Source organism: Belonocnema kinseyi, chromosome 6 (genome assembly GCF_010883055.1).
Source record: "Belonocnema kinseyi isolate 2016_QV_RU_SX_M_011 chromosome 6, B_treatae_v1, whole genome shotgun sequence".
Taxonomy (NCBI): domain Eukaryota; kingdom Metazoa; phylum Arthropoda; class Insecta; order Hymenoptera; family Cynipidae; genus Belonocnema; species Belonocnema kinseyi.
The window spans coordinates 73,567,593-73,593,100 of NC_046662.1; the positions used below are offsets into that span (position 1 = coordinate 73,567,593).

A 25,508-nucleotide genomic window follows, 5' to 3' on the forward strand; every position below is an offset into this window, starting at 1 on the left:
TTCCAATGACGGCACTACTCCTTGATTTTATTACGCTTTAGCACGAGAACTGGAATCTCGTAACCCTTTCTCTTAAAGCATAGGTCTCGAAGTTTCAGGTATTAGGCAACGTCCCTTTGTTCTCAGGTCTCGAATTCTATGCTTTTAGATCAGAGTCCGAGACTTTTAATCACTTAAAAATTGTAGCTCTAAACTAACGCGCTTCCGTGAATTCATCTCTAGAAATTTCTCTCCATGTAGGATTTCAAAGATTTTCAAATATTTCAAGGTGTTTCTTAAGATTTTAAATCAAATAATTTAAATCCATTTTGAAAATTTACAGGTATTTTGAAAATTGCAATAAATTTCCAGCGCCCGAAAAAATTTCAAGGGATTCAAAAGATTTAACATGAAATTAAATATATTACTATTTTTATTATATTTCAATGATTTGAAGTGCGGTTCCAAGGCTTTTTCAAGAGATTAAAAATTTGACAAGTAAAATTGAAAGATTCGAATGATTTCAGAGAAACGAAACAAATTTGCATGGAATTTTAAAGAACTAACTAGAATTTGGTAAGATATAGAACAAGAAGATTACTGTCGAATAAAATGATTTTAACTTTTAAGGGATTTACAAGTCTCCAGGTATTTTAATAAAATTTCCAGGATTTCAGAAGATATCTGATTTAACCTAATTTTACGGGATTTTAAGATTTTTCAATATATTTTCAATAATTTATTTATAAGAATTTCGGTAATTTCGTAAGGATATCAAAGATATTACAGAATTTAGAAGATTTGAGAATAATTTGAAAAATTCCAAGGAATTTGCAACTATTTTAAAAATTACAACAAATTATCATGGAGGTTTAAAGAATTTATGAAGTTATAGAACGATCTTATCCCAGGCTGTATACTAGGGTGGATCAGAAACGCTTTTTTTATTTAAAGGGCAACGATCCCCCCTATTACATTCCAAACCCGAAAAAAGAAATTCCTTAATTTTTTAATTTTTCGATTTTAGCAGGTGTCGGTTTCGAGTTGAAGTTTCCCATGTAAAATGCATCGGGAAAAATCACTTTTTTGAGTTTTTGGAATAATTTTTCAGGGTTTGAAAAAATGTCACGGGAAAGTTTGGGTGTCTGTTGAGAATTATCCAACAAAGAATGTTATTTATCAGACATATGGGGTTGACACGTCTAAAGTTATTGGTCTAGTGGCATATTTATTATCATAGGTCAATTAATTATTTAAACAAATTAAATTTGTTTAATTTTTTCTCTCGAAAATGTCTTCCCTCCCCCCTTAAAACTATTACTATTAGTCTAGTGGAATATTTAATAACATTGGTTTATCAATTTGTGATTGTTTAAACAAATGTAATTTGTTGGAATAATTTTTTTTTTTAAAAATCGTGTTTTCCCTAAAAATTATCACTATTGGTCTAGTGGAATATTTACCAGTAATAATTAATTACTGTTTAATAATTAATTTAATAATAATTAATTTATCAGTTATATTTAAGTAATAATTTTTATTAAGAAAAATGTTTTTTAAAAGAAAGTTAATCAAACAATGTTGATAAATATTCCACTGGAGAAATATTAATAATTTTTATTTGAAAAATATTTAAACAAATTCAATTTGTTTAAACAATTGAAAATTAATGAGCTAATATTAATAAATATACCACTAGACTCATTGTAATAAAATTTAGAGGGGAAAACGAATTTTCGAGAAAAAAAAATTTAAACAAATTCCATTTGTTTAAATATAAAAAATTAATTAACCAATGACTCGTGGGGGTGTGTTAGGGGTGTCAAACTGATATGTCTGATAGATGAAATTCTTCGTTGGATAATTCTTTACAGGCCCCCATGCTTTACCGTGACATTTTTTCAAACCCTAAAAAATTACCATAGAAACTGAAAAAAGTGATTTTTCCCCATGCATTTTAAATGAGAAACTTAAGTCAAAACCGGCACCTATTAAAATATCAAAATAAAAAATTAGGGAATTTCTTTTTTCGGATTTGGAATACAATGGGGGGGGGGGGGGGGGGGGGGGGGTCGTTGTCCTCTAGCATTAAAAAAAAATTTTCTTGCATTTTTGGACCACCCTATTCACTGTATATTTTAAAATATTCCAAGAGATTTTCTCGGATTTCGTCGTTTTCAATGATCTTAAGAAATTTGAGAAGCACTCAAGTTATTTTAACCAATTTTACAGGATTTCAGGAAATATGATGAGATTTCATAAAATTGTATGGAATTCTATAATACTTTAATGTACTTTAAAGAATTAATACACAAAACGTAAGGGGCTTTCGTAGGATTTTAAACATTTGAAGAGATTTTCCAATATTTTTTTGCAATTAACTTTAAACTCAACCTCAATTCTTTGAAATTCTCTTAAATTCTGTTTCATTTGCTGGGGCTTGCCTCAAATCATCTACATCATTTTTCATACTAACATTATTGAAAATCCGGTTATGAGTACTTGTAGAGCGGGGCGAAACACGAAGCGTTACAACACAATAATTGTTGGAAATTTGTTATTCGCCACGCTCTACAAGTACTGAAAACCTATACTATTTTTTGTAATCAACATGTTTAATTATTTAAGTTATACTTGATATAAATATTAGTATTTTAATAATATAATTATTATTATAATTTTTTATAACTGTTTACGGTGAATCTATCTTTTGCGAGGATGTTCAATCACAATTATCATTATTAATTTGATTAATATTATTACATTTATAACTGCAAAAATATTATTATTATTATTATTGATATTATATCTAATTATACAATTAAAAGCTTTTGACAATAAATTGACGTAGTATTTGTGAGATACAAAAAACGTACAAAGGGTCAATTTTTTTTTCAAATACATAATAGTATTATGCAAACTTTGTAAATTAACAATTTTTATAATGAGCTCAGTGGTATTAATTGTTAGAACTGTCTAATTTAATGTAATATAATGAAGAAAAATGTAGAACTTTTAGGCTTGATGTTAATCTGTTAATATGATAACAAAAAATTAAAACTCCTCAATCAAAGATGACATTTATAACACAAATCAGGTAGAAGCGGAAAATGAATATTGCAACATCACAATATCAATAGGGGACATTAAAATTTAAAAAGCTACGATCTTCCGGCGCGAACAAATATGTGTTAAATCTGGAAATGGGGGCAAAAGCGGGTTGAAGTCCAAAATCGTTTTTCCTCGCGGAATAATTTCTAAAACTTTGAAAATTACATACTTCCTAGTTAGAAACTTTCAAGAAGAACCCTGAAAATTAACTTCAACTTTAGTTTTTTGAAAATTTCCTAACTACCAGTTTCTCCCTGACTTTTTGGAATTACCTGATCTGTATTAACTCTCGTCATTTAAGAAAGTATATGTTTACTCCAGTCAAGAATGTTTTTATCAAAATATAGGTAGTAATTATGATATATATTTATTTCAACAATAAGTGCTCTGTTCGAGCTTAACTGCTGAGCATATTATCGAGAGCATTTGCTCAACATAAATTCTTGGCCATTTAAGAACACTCATATGCCCAGCGACTGTAGATAAACTAGAAATCACTTTTCTAAATTGACCAAAATTATTTAAAAGATGAAAACTTGAATTCACTACGATCAGAAGTAAATTCCCGATCAAGTCGCCATCCTGGAACAGGATAAGGATTGCTGGAAACTGAAGGACCAACGAAAAAGTCTTTGCATTACAGTGTTGAGACTTTATTTATAGAGACAAAGGGAGCAATAGTTTTCAGTATTTATGAAATAACGCATATCTTAATTGCTGTCACATTCTTTATAGTAATATAATATATATTGAATAGTATCATGTGCATGTATATTAATTAATTAATAATTAACTTATTCTCTCATATGCACACACGCTGCAATCAGACAAACATTTACTCACTCAGTTATTCGTTTGTCCAACAATCCGACTCGTTCGCACCCGATTAGTATTAATTACTCTCATTCACTCACTCAATTAACTCGTTTTATCATATTATCATTTTACAGGTTTAGAAATAGTTTCATTATTTTTTTACTTTTTCTGCATCATTATTTAACATTCGTCTCCTTTGTATGGTTACGAGTCTCAACCAAGACTGCCCTCGTACTTACAAAAAAAAAAAAAAAAAAAAAAAAAAAAAAAAAAAAAACCAACCAACCAACAAAAAACTATATAAGGTTTCTCCTTTTTCACTTTTCCATAACGAGATATCATAAAGCATGTTAATGTCGACATTCGACTTTGGATTCGCTTTAGCTAAGCGCTCTTCCTATTTACTCTTTCTTTAATAATTTGTAGGGTTAATTACCCTGGATAATAGAGAATAACCCCACCGGACGTGTGCCATGACGAATGAAATCTGCGATAAAGAAACTACTGTAATTTAATAAGTATATTAAACGAAACATAAACATTCGTGGATTATATATATATATACTTATTATGAAAATCTTAAAATCTAGAAACGAAACTAAAAGTACATACGCAGTGTGTATAAAATATGAAGGTTTTTTAATGCTATATCGGCAGCCGGCAGCATATGACATATCACGGTTTTCATTTGCAGTCGACAACTGCAGACATTAAATCATTCTGTGTTTGTTTTTCATTATTTCGGCGATGCGATTACCTTATCGCCACAGAAACAAAGTCCATATTGTCTCTGTGTTTCTCCGAAAGTCAGTCGAGGAAACCGAGAGTATTTGAGAAATTTTGAGTTCCTCCGATAATTTCTCGAATCGAATAAATCCTGGGAGTCAAGGACTCTGATTTTGCAAATTATCAATCTCCAAAACTATTACAAATTAAACAATCGAACGATCATCCAATATCGACGCTTCCTTCGATCCTGCGATAAATCTCTCGATCACAATTAATTCACAAAATGGAGTCGTTGAATCCAAAAATGTCCGATTCTTTTCTGTACAGAAATGGACATCTTTTTACAGAACAAAAATCCGACACAGAGAGAAAGAGAGTCTAGGTACAATGATTTTCTCCTTTCCTTTTCATCAATAATTTCTATGTTGTTTAGTTATTTTGTAAAATTCTTTTTTATTATTTTGTAAGTTGTTTTTAAAATTAATTTGTAAGGTAAATTCGTCTCGAGTGCTCCACAATGTCATATTATAATCGTCATTAACAAAAGAACGAACAGAAATAGACTAGCCTAATCTTATCAACTAGGATCGAGATAACTGAAATTTGAATAAATTTTTCAACAACTGGTCGAAAGATTTGCAGGTCTTTTGACCACTCACACAAGCACACTTGGGATCGAGAAAGAGAGAGAGAGAGAGAGTAAATACAAAAATGTTATTTCACGTTCAGTCAGTCACACTTTTAAGAACACTGCAATGTCTCTCTTTCTATGAAAAGTGTGTGTATAATTGAAGGTTCAATCACTCGCCAACTGGACTCCGGACGACTTTATTTACTTCAGTGATAATCGATGATGGAGAATAATGACGATTAATAATGAAAGTCAGCCTCTGACTTTGCTTGGCTTTCGACTCGAAAAGTTGCATCAACCGAGACTCTCTAAGCATTTGGAACTCGGTGTTTGTTTGACTTATTTTTCTATTCGACACGTTTAAAATCGTTTGCTCCAGACTTAGAGAGTCGCTTGATTTGACCCTTCGGATGGCGATGGTGGCGGTTATGAATAGTGTGTGAGACACTTAAGCGAATGCGTTCAAGTTTCGTGCTATCACACATTGTTAAGAGATTTAGCGTGCTCCTGTAACAAATCCCAAAAGAATGTTGAAGTTAAAGCTGAGAACCTCTCGAAAAATAATCAGACTATTGGATTCAAATCATTATACATTTTAAAAGTAGAAGGCAAAGAGTTGAATTAAAGAGTAGAAAACTTTATTCGTTTTTTTGTCAGTGTACACTTTTATTTCGCACGTGTACAAGGGAAAGTAATTTTCTAATTGAACGATGCACAAAAAAAAGGAATCAAAAGACAATGTACAAATTGTGATTACTTGGAAGTTTGCGCCTACACCAAAGCATATTTACATCCCCGACAAGTAAAATAAACCACTATTCAATTTGAATTTATGTAAAAATAATATAAGAAAAAATAACTTCAACAAAATTTGATACAAAATATTTCTAGAGAATTCTCTGCAATAAAGTTGTTATGTCTTTTTATTAAAGATAAAAAAAGGACTTTGGTAGAGGCTAAAAATTGATCAGATACGGGACACCTTTTCTTCAAAGGACTTTCTCTCTCTTTTTCTCAAGCTTCTCAAAACTGGGGAAGGACAAGGACACAGTGGCAGTTACAAAAGGGCCGAGGATCGTTTAGTTCTAGTTCTTAGAGGTGCTGACTCTAGTGATCCGATAAAGAAAGGAAAATATGACATGATTATGGTTAACAGAATCAGATTATTTATGTGCAATTATTAAGCGATTATGAAGCTTGATAGGTGGTCGCGAGTCTCTTTTGTAAAATTTGGGACAATTATTATTAGTAACGATTAGATGGATGTAAATGAATGACTGATCTTAGATTACCATTATTGTGCGTGTGTGTGCGCATGTGAAATGTAAACAGGGTGCCTATTGTTTCCAGTACTTGAAATCTATCATCAATCAAGTTCAATTTTCCCTGCTTGGGTATTGCTTCGGAAAATTTTCCGTTTCAATTCAAAATGTACCTTATTTTTCGAAAATTCAGTTCCCAAAGTCAGAACTATAATCATTCTTTTAGAAAATTCTATTTTCAAATTGATAGATACAGATACTTTTCCAAAATCCCTTGTCGCAAATTAGAATTATAATTAGAGCCGCAAATTTTTTCGTTTAAAGTAATAAAAACTGAACTTTTAAAATTTAAGCTTAAAATTGTTGTAACTGAAACGCTCAATAATTTACACGTATAAAAAGAAAGCATTTATTACTTTTCGACTGACCAATTTTATATTAAAAGCCATTAAACTGCAAAATACAAAATTTCTAACTTTTATAAATTGTACAGTTCAGAGATTTCAATTATATTAATTTTAAATCATGAAAAAATAATAATTATGTAATTGTAATTTATTTATACATTGTATCCGACCGTTTCCTGGTCAGGTAGACACTCGAACTTCAATATGAAATAAATATTTGAAAATTTTGAAGAAAAAAATTGGTCGACACCCTATTGAAAAATGGATAATGTAAAATTAACTCGATTTCTGGTGAGTGTTATAATGAATCAGTGATCAGTGTTATATCTGCCCAAGATTAAGTGATCATGAAAATGAAGTGCTGTTATCGATTAACACACAACTATCTTGTTAATGTTATCATTTAATTATCCTTGATTTTTTTCGCTTTAAATATCGACTTATTTTTACAGAAAATTTTGCGGATTGTTTGAAATCGAGTACAAACAATTACTATTTCATTATGCAGCACGACCTTATTTTCATCTAGTTTCGACCGCGACACTTCCGCTTACAATCTAAGATGCAATTCGTTTGATTAGGCGTTGAATTATAATTTGAGAATGCTCTATTTTAAGCAGAAATGACGCAGTCGGTTAATATTTATCGACAGACCACTTCTTCATTGTTGTGTTATCAGCTGACTGCATTTCGAACATTGTTTCTTTTTTTAAATAGTAACTAAAAATTCAGATTCTGAAGTAGGGTGGCGATTCGGCGAACGACTTCAAATTCCCGATCATTTTTCAAATGAAATTTAAAAATCTTCAACTGATATTTTTAATTACAAAAAATAAACGTTTAAACAAGATTAATTTTCTACCGGAAAATACAATTTTTAAACAAAATACATGTATTTGAACGAAATAGTTTAATTTTGAACGACAAAAAAAATCAATTATCAACAGAAAATGGAATAGCTTCATTTTTAGTAAAACAAAAGAATTTTCATCGTACCTTATGATTTTAAACTAAAATGATGAATCCTCAATTGGAAAATTCAAGTTTAAAACCGAAAAATAAGTTTTCAACTAAAACACTGAATCTTAAACTGAGATAGTTGAACTTTTAACAAAAACAATTTTTACTAAAAAAGATAAACTGTCAACCAAAACTTAAATAATGAAGCTTTGAGGTAAGAAAATCAATATTGAACCAAAAAATGAGTTTTCAACTAACATTATGGAATATTCAACTGGAATAGTATTTTCATTTTAAGAAAAAATTACTTTTGAACAAAACAGAAACAAATTTAAAATAATCGAGTTTAATTTTCGGTAAAAAATTCCTTTTTCAAACAAAGAGAAAACAAGTTTTCAATCAAATAACTTACTTTTTAATTAAATTAATTTTTAATTAAAATGAATTTTATAAAAAAAAATAATTTTAAATAAAAGAGTTACTTTTTCAACCAAGTGAATTTATTTCTAACCTATAAGGTATATTTTCAACTAAAATGATGAAAATTACTTTAATTTTCAACCAAAAAGAAAAATTTTCAAACAATGAGATTAATAATCAAAGAAAAAATCATTTTCTACCAAAACTAATCGATTTTTTATAAAAAAAGGTCGCTTTTTTAAAATAAAAATACTTGAATTTTAAATTAAAAAAAATTTTTTTTTCAATTTACATACAAATTATTAAATTTTAAACTAGAAAAGGTCAATTTTTATTAAACGGTTAAATATTCAATTGAAAAATAAACTTTGAAACAAAAATAGAAAGTTTAATTTTCCGTTTAAAATCTAATTATTAACAAAAACAAAATGGAATTTTCAGAAAAATATATTTTAAACACAGTAGATAAATTTTTATAAAGAAATGGATTTTGAATTAAAATGATATATCTGAAAAAAATTTTAACAAAAGAGTTTAGCTTTTAACCTCAAATAGTTGATTTTTCAAGAAAAAAAGATAAATTAAAAAAAACTTATAATTCAGAAATATTTCTTAATCGAAAAACTACTTCTACTCTAAAAACTGCTAAAAGTACTTACTTTTTCTAAAATTTGGAAGACCGAATGTTTAAATTTTGATGAATTTTGACTTAGAACAGGGATTTTTTTTAAATGTCTTCTAAATACCAGTTTTTATTCTTTAAAATAATTTCCCTTCTCCCACGTAAAAAATTCCCTATTCCAAGGGAAATTATATTTCTTTAGCAAAACTGCCTTTCCTAAAATAAAAACTATAATTATTTTTTTACTTTTTTACATCTCTGAAATGTCAAAAATGATTAAAATAATAAAAACTTGAATTTTGATATGATCATAAGTAAATTCCCGGTTTTTAAAATTAAATTCCTGGTCAAGTCGTCACCCTGTCAATTCAATATGGAGAATAAGTTTGAAGTTGAATTTAAATATCAATTTAAACTACAGTCAGCTGATTAATTACAAATATTTGCAGGTTCATTAACAATTGTTTTATATTTGATGAGGTTTGTCAACTTACGTGTTTCACAAGAGCGATTTTGAGACATCAACCGATCATCGATCGTCACAATTACATTTTATATCCATCTAACCGAGTGTTATATTGCACTTGAAAGGATAGAACCTATCTGCTTCGGATAAATTGAATTTGTGTGTACTTGGAACGAGTATCCAAAAAGATTGGAACTGGATCAAAAATACATTAGACTTTGTACAGGGGAACATAAAAACCGCTATTCTAAAGACCACATTCGTACCACACTTGAGAAAGAAAATTAGAGAGCTTTGATCTGAACAAACGTTAATATTTTCAAGATCCCTTTACCAAACAAAAACCCGTGCAAATAAATCCGCCAAAACAAAAAGGAAGACAATTTCAAAAGTATATAAAAAATCAATATGAAAAAAAGGGAAGAAATGTAAAAATGACCTTCTATATTCTATCAGATTCCACGTACGTATGTAGTCTAGAATCAGTTGTTCTTCGTTACCTCCATGTTCCTTAAACGGCTTAGCCCTATAGCCTCGCAAAGGTTTCTTATAATACGCAAATCTGATAATAGCTTTCATCTGCTGATTGCAACAACCATCCCGGTATCTTATTGACATTTGTTTTGCGACAAGCATATAAAGTCAGTGATCAAATGTCAAATCAGGTGAATAAAGTATCAGTTATCATGAATTGAATATGAGGGAGGGCACCACCTTCGTGCTTTCGATCCCAATTTACTGACGCGAAAACAAAATGTACCATAAGTAATTCGATGGGATCTCGTTTTGAGTGTATTGAAAAACTTTCTCATTGAAAATCTGAGCCAAAAGCATTACCAGAAATCTTTTACGAACCTGGCTGCGGGGCAGCTTGAGAAGTCGGCTGTCCTGGAACTGTACCTTGTCCAGCGGTTCCTTGGCCAGCCTGGCCGTGTCCGCTGGCCGATGCTCCGCCGTTCATACTGGCTACTGCCGCCTTTTGCTTCAGCATCGTCCAGTCAAACGTGTAGTCGTATTGGTGGTTCAGCGTACGGAACAGAATTCGGAACAACTGACGAAGGTACATATAATCTGGACTTTCCTCGAAACGCAGACCTCGAGTATAGTTCAGGTACATCGCGAACTCAGCTGGGAAGCCCTGTTGAGAATTGTTTTTTTTTCTTTTTTACAGACTGTCTACCAAAATCCTAGGCAAAAATGCCCTGACAATTCCAGGTTTTTTTTTCGGGTATCTCAAGTTTTTTCAGGTATAATTTTTCATATAAATGTTTAAATGTATACATTTTTTTAAGTTTCTAGGGATTAAATTAATATGATTAATTTAGAAAGATAATTGACAAATTATATTACAAGATATTTTTAAATATATTAGCACCATCGATTAATTAAATAATTAAATAATACCAAAAACATAATTAATCATTTCTTGAATTTGTTTCTAAAGTTCATATATTTGGATTAATAATAAAAATTTTCATTTGATCTTATACTTAAAATTCAATGCATATTCAGGTAAAAGTAATGTGGGTGCTTATCAACTTCAATTAATACGCTTTACATTCCTAACTTTTCAAAAAAAAAAATTGATTTTTCAACCAAATAGTTCAATTTAAAAAAAAAAGTCATTTTCGAGAAAAAATACACTTATTCAACAGAACACATGAATTCTCAATTAACAGTTTAATTTTCAATCAACTAGTTTAATTTTCAACTTAAAAAGGTCATTTTGCAACCAAAAATGGGATAACTAAATTTTCAGTTAAAAAATTAATTTTTACACACAAAAAAAATACATTTTCAACCAAAGCAATGAATTTTCAATTAAAGATAATATTTTATTATTATAATACTATTATAATTATAATTAAAAATAATTATTATAAATCTTTAACTGGAATAGATTAATTTGAAATCATACAAATGAATTTTTAACAAAAAAGTTTAAATTTCAACGCAAAAGATGAATTTTTAAACACAAAGCTTAATTTTCTATCAAAAATACAATTTTTTATCAACAAACATGAATTTTCAACTAAACGACAAATTTTCTAACAATTAATTAAATTTTAAACTAAAAAAGATATATTTTCAACACAAAATGGAATAGTTTGATTCTCAATAAAAAAATTAATTCAACCAGTGATAAATTTTCAACTAAAATGAGGAATATTTAACTGGAATACTTGAATTTTCAACCAAAAACGTAATTTTTCAAACAAAAAGATTAATTTTTAAACAAACATCACTTTCTACCAAAAAAACAACAACTATAAAAAAAAATACTGTTTAAATTGAATTTTTAACTAAAATAATAAAATGTTTAAGTGGAAGTTACATTTTCAGTTTAAAAAATTAATTTTTTTAACCAAAGAAAAAACGAATTTTAAACAAAAGTAGACTCCCGGTTTTTAGAATAAATCATAAAATGATCAAGAGCTATCTATAAATTCGGCCACAGTTGGGGGGGGGGGGGGGGGGGGGGGGGGGGGGGGGGGGGGGGGGGGGGGGGGTATACGGCCACGTCATATTTTTTTCGGAATCGCTTTAGAAATAAAAAAACAATGTAAATAGTGTCATAAAATGTTCCACTGTACTGAAAATGAACTTTGATGTTTATTTAAAATGTTATTCTTTGGTCTATAAATGATCAAAATTTCTATTTATTTATTGCAGGCTTAGTCTTTCCCCTTTTTCAACTATTTTTGGTTGACAGTTCCTTATTTTCCCTTGAAAAGTCTATTATTAATTTTTTTGTTTAAACATTCACATTTTCTTATTTTAAGATTATATTATTTGATTAAAAATTGAATTATCTTGTTAAAATTTCCACAATTTTGTAAAGCCATACATCTTCGTTGAAAATTCGTCTTTCTAGCTTGAAAGTTCGTTTAATTTGTTAAAAAATCTGTATTTATTGGTAGAAAATAATTCTTTTTTTTTTGGTTAAAAATCAAGTATTTCTTGATTTTAATAAAAATGTTTTTTCTTGAAATATCAACTATTACATGTTTTGTTGATCATTAATCTTTTTAGGGTGAAGTTTAAGTATTTTAGTTAAAAAATCGATTTTTTATTTGTGAAAAAGTAGTTTTTTCTGAATGTTCATTTGGTACAAATTTAAACTGTTTTGTACATAATTTGTAATTTCGGCTTGAAAATTCAACAATTTGAAAGATTTCAAGGGATTTCAGAGGATTTAAAAATAAGCAAAGAATTTTTCATTATGCCAAGTTAGTTCCAAATATTTTTAAGAAATCTTAAAGATCTTAAGATATTTTTAAAGATTCTAAAGAATTTCAAGAGAACAGATTTCAAGGAATTTTATCATATTTGTAAAAATTTCAGTAGTTTGTAAAGCTCTCAATAAAATTTTTAAATTAACTTTCCAGGCACTCAAAAGTATTTATAGGACTTCAAATATTTCAAGAGGTTCTATAATATTTGAGTGAAATTTCAAATTATTTAATTACAAGAATTAAAAAGATTGTCGGGGGTTTGGAACAAATATTTATAAAACAACGTTTTTTTTCACCATTTTTTAAATTACTACTATCCCCAAAATCATTCAATATTTTTAAAGTCTAGCGGGTTTTGCACTATCTACCAGATACACCGTTAGATCTGAAGATCTACTTTTCCAGATTTGACGACAGATTAAACAGAAAGTAAAAATATCTGAAATGTTTAAATCTTTTACATTGTTGTTAAAAATATAAACCTAAGTGATTCGATAAAAGATTTAAGAAAATTGTATAATCTCGTTTTATTTTGCCGAAAAATTTAGGAAAATGCATTACCAATATTAAATAATTGCAGGTATATACTTGTAATTTTTAAAAATAATAAAGAATTAAGTTTTTGATGAATAATTTTATACTAGATGACATTGTTTTAATACTTTTTATCCTGGAAACTTTCTCAAATCCTTTAATATTTTATGAGACGACCTAAAATTTACGAAATCCCAAAAAAATATAACAAAACTTCGTGATACATCTTAACTGTATAATATTTTTCATTTCCCCTTTAAAAAATTAAGAAATCTTTTAAAATACCCTTAAAGTTTTTAGATTTTTGAAATATGTTGACAGGGTTGCTACTGTTGCCTGGTATCAAAATTTTACGATTTCCAGGTTTTGCAGGTCTACATAACAAAATAATAGATTTAGTTTTTTTTTTATTCCAGTCAATTATACTGAATTTTAACACAATCTACTAATCGCAGACTAATTTACCAATCATTTCTTGAATCAATGCGAATAATATAATGTGCTTTTAAATTATCTTCGAATTACAAACAATTTTCATCAATATTCTATTTTTCTTCAAGTCTTAAAAAATTCTGGAATTAATAATCATACTCTGTTTTTATGAGTAAAAAAATAAATTTGATAAATTAAAAATTTTACGTGAAGCACTAAGATAATCATTAAGATTATTGATTATTATTAATTAATTATTTATAATCATTTAAAAAATTCGAGTCATTTTCCTAGATTCATTACTTTTGCAAAACTTTTCCAAAAGTTGATGTCTTTAAAATCTTTCAGTAACAATAGTGAAAATCTACTGAAATCTATTTAAAAACGCTCAAATTGTAGCGATACTCTCGAATCAACGGGAAATTTCAATTTTTTTTTAATCCCTTGAAATCCATAGAAATTCCGTACCTAATCTTTTGAAATTCCTTAACAATTTTCTGTACTTAGAAATTCTCTAAAATCTCATTTAACTCTTCGAAAATCTTTTGAAATACACAATCATTAAAATTCTTTGAAATTTTCAAAATAGCTCGAATCTTTTGAAATCCCATAAAACATCTCCAAATCTTAATACATTTTTGAATTCCTTTAAAAATATTTAAATCTTTCAAATCCACAGAGATCTAATAAATTCGTGAAAATCCCTAGAATTCAGTTGAAATTTAATTCTCAAAATTCTCTAAAATCCTTTGATATCTTTGATATCCCTTTAAAATCCTCTGAAATTTCTTGGTATCTTGCAAAAAATCCTGAAATGTTTAAAGTTCTTGGAGATCGTATAAATTTGAGTAAGTCTGATAAAACCCCTTAAAATCCCTTTAAATACTTTGAAATCCCGTGAATTACCTTGCAAATTTGTAATCGCTTCAAATTTCTCCAAACACTTTGAAAACAGGGAAATGTAAAAATACAAATACAGGTTGCGTAACATAAAACGTAACTTAAATAATTTAAAATGATTTATTCAATAGTCTAGGTAGAAAGCAAAGACCTCTGACCTTGCATAAAACCTCAACTGGTGTGGACATTTTCTTCTCACTAATTTTTTCGTACTTCTGCTTCTTGGTAGCGGCCTTAAGTCCTTGCCACGGAAGAGATCCCCGATTGAAGTACATAAGTACATATCCCAAGGACTCCATGTCGTCTCGGCGACTCTGTTCAATTCCAAGATGGGCATTGATGGAAGCATACCTCGCAGTTCCAGTCAGATTTTTATCTTCTCTGTAGACGATGTGCGATCTTGTGCGACTGTCCCTGTACTTCTTAGCCAGTCCAAAATCAATCAAGAAGAGCTGCAACCGAAGGAAACACATCAGAATTTATTTATTTAGAGCAGGGTGATCACTCAAATTTAACACAAAAATGCCAGGCAGTTTCCCGGTCAAAAATTACATTTTTCCCGATTTACTTTTAAGCTATTGTAATAATTATTAAATAATAATTGCTTTATTATACACACGCTGAGAAGAATTAAACATTTTGAGACTCCAATACAAAGTACAAAATATTGTAAAATTGATTTCAGAAATCACAGTCCCAAACGCTCTAAAAACAGGAAAAGTAAGGTGAACCGACGGTAACTGAGACAACTGGAAAAGTATGTTCAATACTGGGCCAATAATAAATACCGTTGAGTATCTTTTATATTCTACAGCGTGGCCGTTTTAATCGATGAAATAAATTCCCGGTCATTTCCCGGCCTTTTCCCAGTTCGCAAACATTTTTCACGGTCAATAAAATTTAAAAAATGGAACATTAAAGCTACAAAATTTTTCACTTGAGGTCATAAAAACTAAGCTGCAAAGGAAAGCACTCAAAGTGGAACTGTTAAATTTTGAACTTTTAAAATTGAAATTTGAAAGTTTTTAATTAAAAAATGTTGTATTCAAATGCTTCGTAATTTACGCGTATACAAATTGAAGGTACTAACATTTTTCAATATAAAAAAATATAAATCCACGTTATCATTTCAATGCTCTAAATTAAAAAACAAATCAATGATCTTGAGGCTTCATTAGTTTTATTTAAAATTTGTTGTTTTTTTTTTTAATTAATTGAACTGCTTTCAATTTGTAATCAAAATCTTTCTTGGTTGAAATATCAACTATTATACTTTTTGATAAGAATTCACCCTTTTTGCTCTAAAATTCAAATAATCGGAAAAAATTCTCCTTCTTTGTAACAAGTTCATCATTTGACTTGAAAAGTCGACTGTTTGATTGGCAACTAACTTTTTTCTCGGAAATTCATATTTTTGGGTCTGAAAATTATATTATTTTGGTAGGAAATTAATCTTTTTTGGTAGAAAATTAGTCTTTTTTATTGTAAAAATCAACAGGTTGTTAGAAAATGGAAGTATTAGATTGAAAATTAACTTTTTATTAAAAATTGATACTTTCGATATTTTTCAAGCTTATGTTTCCATATTTCACAAAAATCTGATCTTCAGAAAATCAGAGAGCCCGTCAAAATTACCATCCTCCCTCTATGAGGAGGCAATAAGGAGATAAATTCTTTTAAATAACACTAATGTAGGCGGTACCATATTTCTAAGATCTCAAGAGTTTTCTAACTAAAGAGTCGAATTTTTGACAACAAAATTAATTTTTAACCAAGAAAAATGAATTTTAAACTAAATAGTTTAATTGTCACCCTATAAAGATGAATCTTCACCTACATTCTCATAAAAATATACTTTTATTTCATTAGACTTTTCAATTAGAAATCATGAATTTTTAACCATAAAAGATGAATTATCAAACCATAAGAATGGATTTTCTACCCAAAAATACGAGTATTCAACAGTATATATTTTCAACACGACTAGATTTCGACCAAAAAAAGTTGATTTCCTACAAAAAAAAAAACGAAATTTAAAAAAATTCTTTCAACTTTCAACCAAGGAGTGGAATTTTTAATGAATAATTTTTTTGGTTCAAAATTCTACTGTTTAGTTACAAATTCTACTATTTAGTTAAATATTGAACTATTTTATTGAAAATTAAAGTTATTTGTTAAAAAGTAATCGTTTTTAGAGAAAAAATTACATTGTTTGGCAGAAAATTCATTTTTATTATTGAAAATTAATATTTTTTGGTTGAAGATTCATCTTTTTTGATTGAATATTAATTCTTTTTATTTGAAAAATCTATTATTGTAGAAAATTCACATTTTATTGTTGAAAATTTCTCTTGGTACAAAAATCTTTTTTTTTAGTTGTTGAATATTCACCTTTTATATTTGAAAGTTAATAATTTTTATTGATAAGTCTACTATTATATTTTTGGTGTTTAGTTCAAAATTCTACAAATTGTTTGAAAGTTTATTTATTTTATTGAAAATTGAACTAGGTTCTTAAAAAGTCACCTTTTGTGTTTAAAATTAACCTCTAAAACTCATCTTCTTTGGTTAAAAACTGATCATTTTTTATTAAAAGCTAATTTTTTTTATTTGAAAAAAGATTATATTTTTATTTTATAATTAATCTAAATTCACCTATTTTCTTAAAAAGTAATCTTTTTTATCGAAATTTTAACTGATTTATCAAACACTTCTATTTTTTTATAGAAAATCAATCCTTTTGGTGTAAAAATTCTCATTTATTAGAAAAGACATCTTTTTTAGTTGAAAATTCGTCTTCCTTTCTTCAAAATTAAACTGGCTTGTAAAATATTCATCTTTTCAAAATAAAAATTTAAGATTATGTTTGAAAATGCAACTCTTCCTGGTTGAAGTTTAATCTTCTTTGTTTGAAAATTCGATAATTTTGTTTAAGATTCGTTGATTAGGAAAGTGCAATAAAAACTGTATTTGGTGTGCAAGTTAAAATTTTGAATAAAATTGTACTTTTTCAACTGAAAAAAGGTGATAAAAGATGAGAAACCCCAAAATAGGAGAAAAAGGTGACAAATCCCTAAAATAGGTGACAAAATTGAAAATAGGTGACAAAAGGCGAATAGTTGATACTTCATTAACTACATAAAGCCATTTTTATAAGGTTTCAGTTTTCACTTATCTTTTTGCCTTGCGATAAGGAACGATACTTCTAAAAATTATTCTCATTTATTTATGAAGAAAAATATGCACCTTTCTTCTTTAGAAAAACCCTTCAGCGAAAATTTTTATATTACAGTATAATACTGCCATACTGAAGCTTTATTTCCCCAGAACCTTTTTTAAAATTGAAAAATATATTTTTAGTCGCTATCTAAAGAAGATTTTCAAAACCCATGAAATTAAAACTTCCAAATTCATGAATGATTTACTCGGAATAGGTTACCCTTTTCTAACGAAACTAATTTTCTCACAATTTAGCAAAGTAATATCTCGATAGCAATTTCTTATTTTTTGTTTAAACTGAAAATTACACTTTTTATCGTGATCCGCAACCGAGCCTGTTCCAATTTTAGGTTCCTGTCAGTTTGAGTTTGTAAACATTCGCATTCTATTTCTCGAAAGTGAGCAATGTTTTTTTTAATCATACGTTTTTGGCCTCAATTCAGAAATACTTCAGCTCGAGAGTGAACTTTTGTTTTATCTTTAATTGACGATTTCGATTATACACAATGTTGTTACGCTGTCCTGAAAAATTCCGATTTTGTCGGTTATCTAATTCTGTACTGCAATCCTTCAAATGAGCTTCAATATTTTAATATAGATGGTTAGTAACACTGAGCAAAATTCCACAAATATTTTTTCCATAAGAGCAAGATGATATTTTTTGCGAAAGTAAAAAAAAAAGGCTGAAAACTTCCCGGTTTCCACCCGGTAGAATTAGTTCATTTGCAAATATTTTTGATAAGACTTGGTATTTAAATTACCTTATTGCAGTGGCGCCCAATCCCCATCAAAAAGTTGTCTGGCTTGATGTCTCTGTGAATGAAATGCTTGCAATGGACGTACTCAATCCTTCCGATCATTTGGTCAGCAAGCATCAGGACAGTCTTTATCGTGAATCTCCGAGAACAGAATGTAAACAAGTCCTCTAAGGACGGGCCCAAGAGATCCATTACGAGAACATTGTATTCGCGTTCTTGTCCATACCTACATTATATTAACGTATTTTATTATTTTATTATAAAAGCATTTTTCCATTTGAAGTAGTAAAAACTGAGCTGCAAATCACTTTAAGCAAGAATCATTAAAAAACTTCAAAATTGTATTTCGAAATCTTGAAAAATCTAAATGTTGTTTTACATTTTTTTTCAAATTTTAAATTAGTTTTGAAATTTTGAACATTTTTAAAAAATTATTTTAATTTTTCCTCAAATTTTTCCTAATGCTTTTTTTTAATCCTGCAAAATAACAAATATTCCAGATTCACTTTAGACAATTTTGAAATTTTTAGAAAATATTCTCTTAAAATTAATTTTTAAAAATAAAACAAAATCATTTTCAATTTATAAAGGAAATTTTAAGAAAATGTTTTTTATGCTTTTGAAGCCTTTCATAATTCTTAAAAAGCATCCAAATTTTTTTGTTTGAAATCTGCAAAAATCTAAATTTTTATTAAATTAGGCCTTTTTTTAGAACTTCTACATATCTTTTCAGTTTACTCGAATTTTTTCTAGGAATAATAGGTGTTCAATATTTATTTATACATCGAAACAAAGTTTGTCTTGTTTAGTTTTAAATATTTGTTTTCTCAATACTGATTTTAAATGAGCAGTCAAATTTGTCTAAATATTAAGCCATTGATGTTTTTCGTGATTAAAAAATGTTAAATTTTCTAATTTTAGACTGAAACAAAGCCTGAATTTTAATAAATTTGAATAAAATAATTAATAGTAATACATTGACAAAATTAATACAAATGTGAATAAAATTAATAAATTCTTAAATTTTAAACTGACTCCGAATCGTCCTGTAAAATCAATTTCATGATTGTTCACTTATTAATCTTTATTGTACAGTTCAATTTCAAAAATCATTATAGTTTATATATTCGCCGTTGATCAACCAAGAACGTTTTTTTATTCCAAATTGTTGATGTCAAACGCTTCTAATTTGTAATACTTTTAATCTTTAAAACGACACTTTTTAAATGAAAAAAAATAAATTCACTCTCATTTCCCGGTCTTAAAAAATTCCCGGTTTTCCGGTCGAGTGGCCACTCTGAACTAGTTATAGTCGGTCCGAATTCTTTTTGTACAATTTCTTCTATTTTTAGGGACTACACTACAAGATCAAATAAAATTTTTTAAACCAGAGATCTTTTTCAATATAAACAGTGCGGGGTTCTTTATAATTTTTTTCTAAACAGGGATCACACTGCAAAAGGAACTAAAAAAAAGGGAGCGGTACGGAACAAAATTTAATATTTATTTTTACATTAGAAAAGAAACAAAATTAAATTTTTTTAAATTGGATACTTAGGTAGTTGGAAATCCATTCACGGCAATATAATAAAAAAATAATATAAAAAAAACTTTGTACTTTATTTATTGAAAAGGCAGTGTCTCTGTGTACCGAAAGAAAACCGGCTATTTCAACAGAAATTTAGGTACAAATGGTTCCTTTTCCGGATCCTTCCTCTGTTACTTTAAGAAAAAATATGTTTATTTTGCAAATTTTTAGCGAGTTTCCGGATGTAATATTGAAAAGAAAAAACTTGTAAAAAGTTAGACAAAATTTTTTAAAATTTCTTTTTATATTTAAGTCGCTCTACTATTATAAATTTGCCTTTAAACTACTCATAGATCGCCAAAAAGATGCTTTCAGCTTTCTATTTTTGAAGATTCAAACTATATATTTGAGGAAAATCCGCCATTAAACATATAAATTATTTTTCACTGATATTGTTTAAGCTTAAAAAGAAATCAAATTTCGCTGATAAATGTAAATCAACCTACAAAAATTGTATGAATTATTCTGACCTGTGGAATAAACATTTAAATTAAATAAACAGGGATCACAGCGTCGAAATAGCTAAAAAAAAAGGAGGGGTAACAGAAAAGAAACAATCTTTATAAAAATTAATACATTTTAAAATCATTTCTGTTATCAAAGAATATATTTTTTTAATTGGATATACTTAGGCCATCAGATATCCATTCACGGCGATATAAAAACATCCAACAAAAAATAAAATTAATAATAAACCATTTATATATTTTTTAAATCGTCCACATAATCAAGAACACTTTCTCTTTTAAAAAATATGATCATTCATAATTATACATTGACATTTATAGATATTGATAAATATTTATTTTCAAAATTTAAATGTAAATTTGGAATTACACTCTTCGATGCCGTTAAACTCAAATTAGAAAAAGTTAAAGTTTGAGAGCGTAACATATTTAGTTTATATAGATTCAACATAAAATTATTTTAGCTTTCAAAGTTTATTTAAATTTTAATAGTTTGGTTTGAAAGCAGTCAAGTGAAAATTTATGCATTTTTTATTAGTACGATTTCAAAATAAAAATAGTTGATAAACTTGGAATATTCAATTTTTTGATTATTTTACACTGTACATTTACTAATTTCAGATAATTTCTCGCGTAATTCAAATGCTGTAGTATATCGTATATTTAATGACGATAGGGGAAATTTTTCGAGAATAGGGGAGAAAAGGGGGATTGGGGAAAGATTGTGATCGCGGAATAAAGTACAAATTGAAATTAATTACCAGCGAATGTGAGGTATTCCAATACCTCCATGAAGAATTTTGTACAATTTCGATTCATAGAGAAGTTGTGGATGACGAGCTCGAATGTTTTCGAGCTTAATCGCAACCTCCTGAAAAGAAAAAAAAGAGGATTTAATCTTCTAATTATCCTAAAACATTAGTCTAATTCAGAGCATATTTTATTTATTAATTATGGTTTAAATTCAATAAATAATTTTTTTTGAAATCTACAATCCTCTAATCATTATTTAAAAAAAGAAATACTTGTTTGAAAAAAATGAGTATAAATCTAATTCGACTAATCTAAAAATATTCAGTTCCATTAGACCTTTGCAACTTGAAATGTCTGGATTTCTAATCAAATTAGTTAAAACTCGAAGCTTGAAATAGTTGTCAATCTCCAAATTAAAAGCCTTTTAAATTGTAAATTTGAAGTACAATGCTTTCAAAAGCTTGTGAATTTAAATTAAAAACTTCAAATTTGAACATTTTCTGATTAGAGGCACTCAACATTAAAAAATGTCTGCATGAAGCTATCAAAATAAAAACTTGTTCGAAACTGTGCGACTTCCGATTTCAAGTTTGTTTAACAACAATCATAAGGAAAATGTATCAAGCTAGAGAAATTCAAAAGAGAAGGTAGGTTTCTTTTGGTAATCTATTTTTTGCAATAAAAAAAATCATTGAATAGTTTCGTTCATATGAAAGTCCAGAACTTCAAACACGTAACTTTAACTACTTCAAACATAGAATTGATAAACTATTTATAATTTAAATAATTATCTTGCACAATGTTCAATTGTATTTACCCTCTTTAAACTGTTCAGAATTCCAATTTGAAATATTTGTGAGAAAATGATAAGGCAAGTGATAACAATTTTATCAAAAGTTACTCAAATTTACTTAAAAGTGACTCACTGACAGCCTTTTCGAAAACAAAACTTTCAAAAACATTTAAGCTGAATACTTTTAATCAGAACAAAAATACCGATATCAGAACTCCGTGTCATCATCTGGCGTAACTCGTCACTTGATTTCCAGGAAAAGTGTAACAAGTCTGAACCTGTTCCAAATTTCCAAGCCATCAACAAGTCCCTAAGATCCGGCTTCAATAACATTTAACTAAAACCCAAACTCCATCAAATTTCTTGTCATCGAAATCAACTTATGAAAACAAATAGGGTCATATCGAAAGCAATAGTTTCAACAATGACTGTTCCGAGGTTTCCTACGACCTCGACAAGTTTCGTAACACCTGCATCGCACCAGTTGGGACAACAAAGCATTACCAATTTTCATGCAATCGAGTTTCTCTCGAATCCTTTCTCTAATTTTCCCCGTTTAATTCATCACCATAAAAATCCGCAAATAAAAATAAAAATCATTTTTTCATTCTCATTCTAAACAAGTGACGAAATTTTTTTTCATCACAACTTTCGTCTCCGCGTCGAGTAGTATCACCATAAAGGGATAAAAGTGGGATTGCACGATTAAAGAATTAAATTGAAATTCGTACTTTTTGACGGGGTCAAAGGAGCCGACGAAAAAGGCAAAAGTCGAGAAGAGACAGTTACACGAGTTCCAGACGAGGTGAATCGGGACAAAAGGGGGGTATCGCGATCGAAAAACGGTATATATTTGATCATTTGATTTTCCATACCTCTCCATTGGAGATGTTGATGCCCAGATAAATATCTCCAAAGGATCCAGATCCGATTTTCCTCATGAGCCTGTATTTGCCCCCGACGATGAATTCGGTCTTGCCCATGGTTGCGAGCATCGACGTCATGTTGCCTGCTGCCTCTTCGTTCTATGCCTGCCACGCACAAAACACTGCCCTTTCAAGATCCGCACAGCACGCACGCAACCTCGGAGCAAATATCACTATCGCGAGCACCTTTGGGTGCTTTACGCTATGAATCTTTCAAGGGCAGTATCTATACGAAGGGTTTTCTACTCTGGGGTCAAAAATATGTTGGGTACGCGGAGAAATTGGTGGCGAAAGTCACTAATGGCACAACGGACCCCACCAACACACCGACATTTTCCCCTTCGCTAGAGACACGAGCGAGCGACTGACGTAGCGGAAACGCTGCGTCGCCTTTAAATGGTCAAATCACGTCTAACCTGCTTGATTTATTGTCTCCTGACTTTACGAGAGTACTAGAAAATTATTTAAAAAGGATTTTCAGATTTTTTGAGAAGCTGTTGAGAGATTTTGATGGGAGATTTTATGATTCTTTGGGCAATTTTCTGAGATGAGAAGATAGCGTTTGACTAACGTCGTAATCGATCTTTCTTGGTCGACTCAGGACCGTCAAACTTCGGGTTCCGACTCGATTTAAAAAAGAAATGCGATATTTTGTTGGGTTTTGTTCTTTCTTATTCGATGTGTTTTAATTATAGTATTGATCAAGTTTATTTTAGTTTTGCTATTTGATAATCTAATATTATAATTAATAGTTATATTTTTATATCAGAAAGTTATTAATTATGTAATTTTATGAACATTTTTTATTATTTCGTTCGCAACATGAAGTTAGTTCGCAGAAACGCTTTTTTTTCTTTTATTTCTGTTTTATTCAATTGGTTCGTTCTATTATTTGAAGTTCAGAAGCACATAAGTGTGAAAGGAAAATAATAATAGTTGAATCTATAATATATGAAACTCTTTAAGATCAATTAATAATCATTAATTAATTTCATAATAAAATTATACAAGAAAATGAAATTCATAATTACATTAATATTTGGAAATTAATATTTTGATATAAATATATTTAACGTTTTACTTACTATGTTTCTTTAATTTTCTTTTCCAGTTAATAAGCTTCTCATTTTCTCATGACTAAAAATACTTGAAATAAATTTTTGAACCTTTTTGACTTTATTATACTTTATATTAAAGGCATAACAATTTTTAATTACAAAATTGAAATAATTAAACAAATCCTAATTCGAAGCTTCGATTCCTAATTTAAATAACTTCAGTACAAAACATGTAAAGCTGAAAGTTAATCAATTTTACAATTTAAGAGTGGGCCCTTTCAAGAGGTCACTTCATATTGAAAAACTTGAAGTTTGTATTGCGGAAAAAAATCAAATTTATATGTTTAAAAATTGTAAATCAATTTTTTCCAAATTTCAAAATTAAAAATATCAAAAAAGCATCAATATCAGATAGTTTAAAAAATATCCTCCCTATTTTTGTTAACAATTTATTTTCTGTGGTTGAAGATTCATAATTTGAGTTAAAAAGTCATATGTTTGTTTAAATAATTAACTATTTCATTGAAAATTCTCTTATTTCTTGGTTTAAAACTGAATTTTTTGTCGAAAATTAGTTTTTTTGGTCAAAGAGTCATCATTTTGGTTAAAAACTTCTAATTAGTTCAAAATTTCACTAATTTATTGAAAATTTGTTTTTTTTACGTGTAAATTAATTTCGTATCGTTAAATTGAATTATTATCATACTATTAATTAACTTAAGTATCAGAAAATTCAACTACTTGTTCGAAAATTGAACTACTTTGTTAAAAATGCATTATTTTGGCTAAAGATTCATAAATTTCCTTGAAAATGCATTTCTTTATTTAAAAATTGAACTATTTTGTGGAAACTTCATTTTATTTTTTGTTGAAATTTAATTTTTGATTTAATAATTTAACTATTCTTTTTTTGGTTGAAAATATGTCATTTTTAGTTGAAAAGTCATCTATTTCTTTCTCTTGAAAAATTTACTATTTTGTAGAAAATTATTTCTTTTTTATTAAAGATTCATCATTTCAAGTTGAAAATACATCTCTTTGTTTGAAAATTGTACTAATTTGTTGAAATTTCGTTTATTACGTGAAAATTCTTTTTTTTTTAACGTTAAATTGAACTATTATTATGCTATTAACCCTTAAACGGCCAAAACGCCACTACCGGTACACTGCTTTTCAACGGCCAATAACTAAGACTATTCGACACTAGAAAAAATTGAGACACATATATTTTTATTGCTTAAGATCTCCTCTTTCCGACGGTGCTAATGAAATTTTTCAACAATTTTTCTTATTATCCCAAAATGCAGTTTAAACAAAAAAAAAACGTGATTTTTCGTGTCTATTTTTTTTTTGTGAACCATTTTCCAAAGCTTTTCGAGTCTGTAATTAACCTGGAATCTCACTAACTGGTGGAATAAATGTCTAAACTTTGAGAATCCAT

The 25,508-nt window shown here is 28.4% G+C and overlaps 1 protein-coding gene across 4 annotated transcripts; it reads right to left on the bottom strand.

Annotated features, from left to right (window-relative positions):
* Window positions 1-3,727: 3,727 nt before the first annotated feature.
* On the bottom strand, window positions 3,728-23,553 carry LOC117175106 (casein kinase I). Of its 4 annotated transcripts, XR_004467436.1 has the most exons (7): window positions 22,959-23,087; window positions 21,299-21,408; window positions 18,486-18,708; window positions 14,664-14,957; window positions 10,259-10,541; window positions 9,432-9,540; window positions 3,728-5,773 (listed from the first exon to the last, which is right to left on the bottom strand). XR_004467436.1 is itself a non-coding variant. In XM_033364658.1 (6 exons), exons 1-6 carry the CDS (start codon window positions 23,085-23,087, stop codon window positions 5,763-5,765), a joined length of 1,050 nt encoding a protein of 349 aa, XP_033220549.1. In that variant the 3' UTR covers window positions 3,728-5,762. The 4 variants fall into 4 exon arrangements, 3 of the variants coding, with proteins under 3 accessions (XP_033220549.1, XP_033220548.1, XP_033220546.1); XM_033364658.1 differs by lacking the exon at window positions 9,432-9,540; XM_033364657.1 differs by lacking the exons at window positions 3,728-5,773; window positions 9,432-9,540 and adding an exon at window positions 5,780-6,373.
* Between the last annotated feature and the right edge of the window lie 1,955 nt (window positions 23,554-25,508).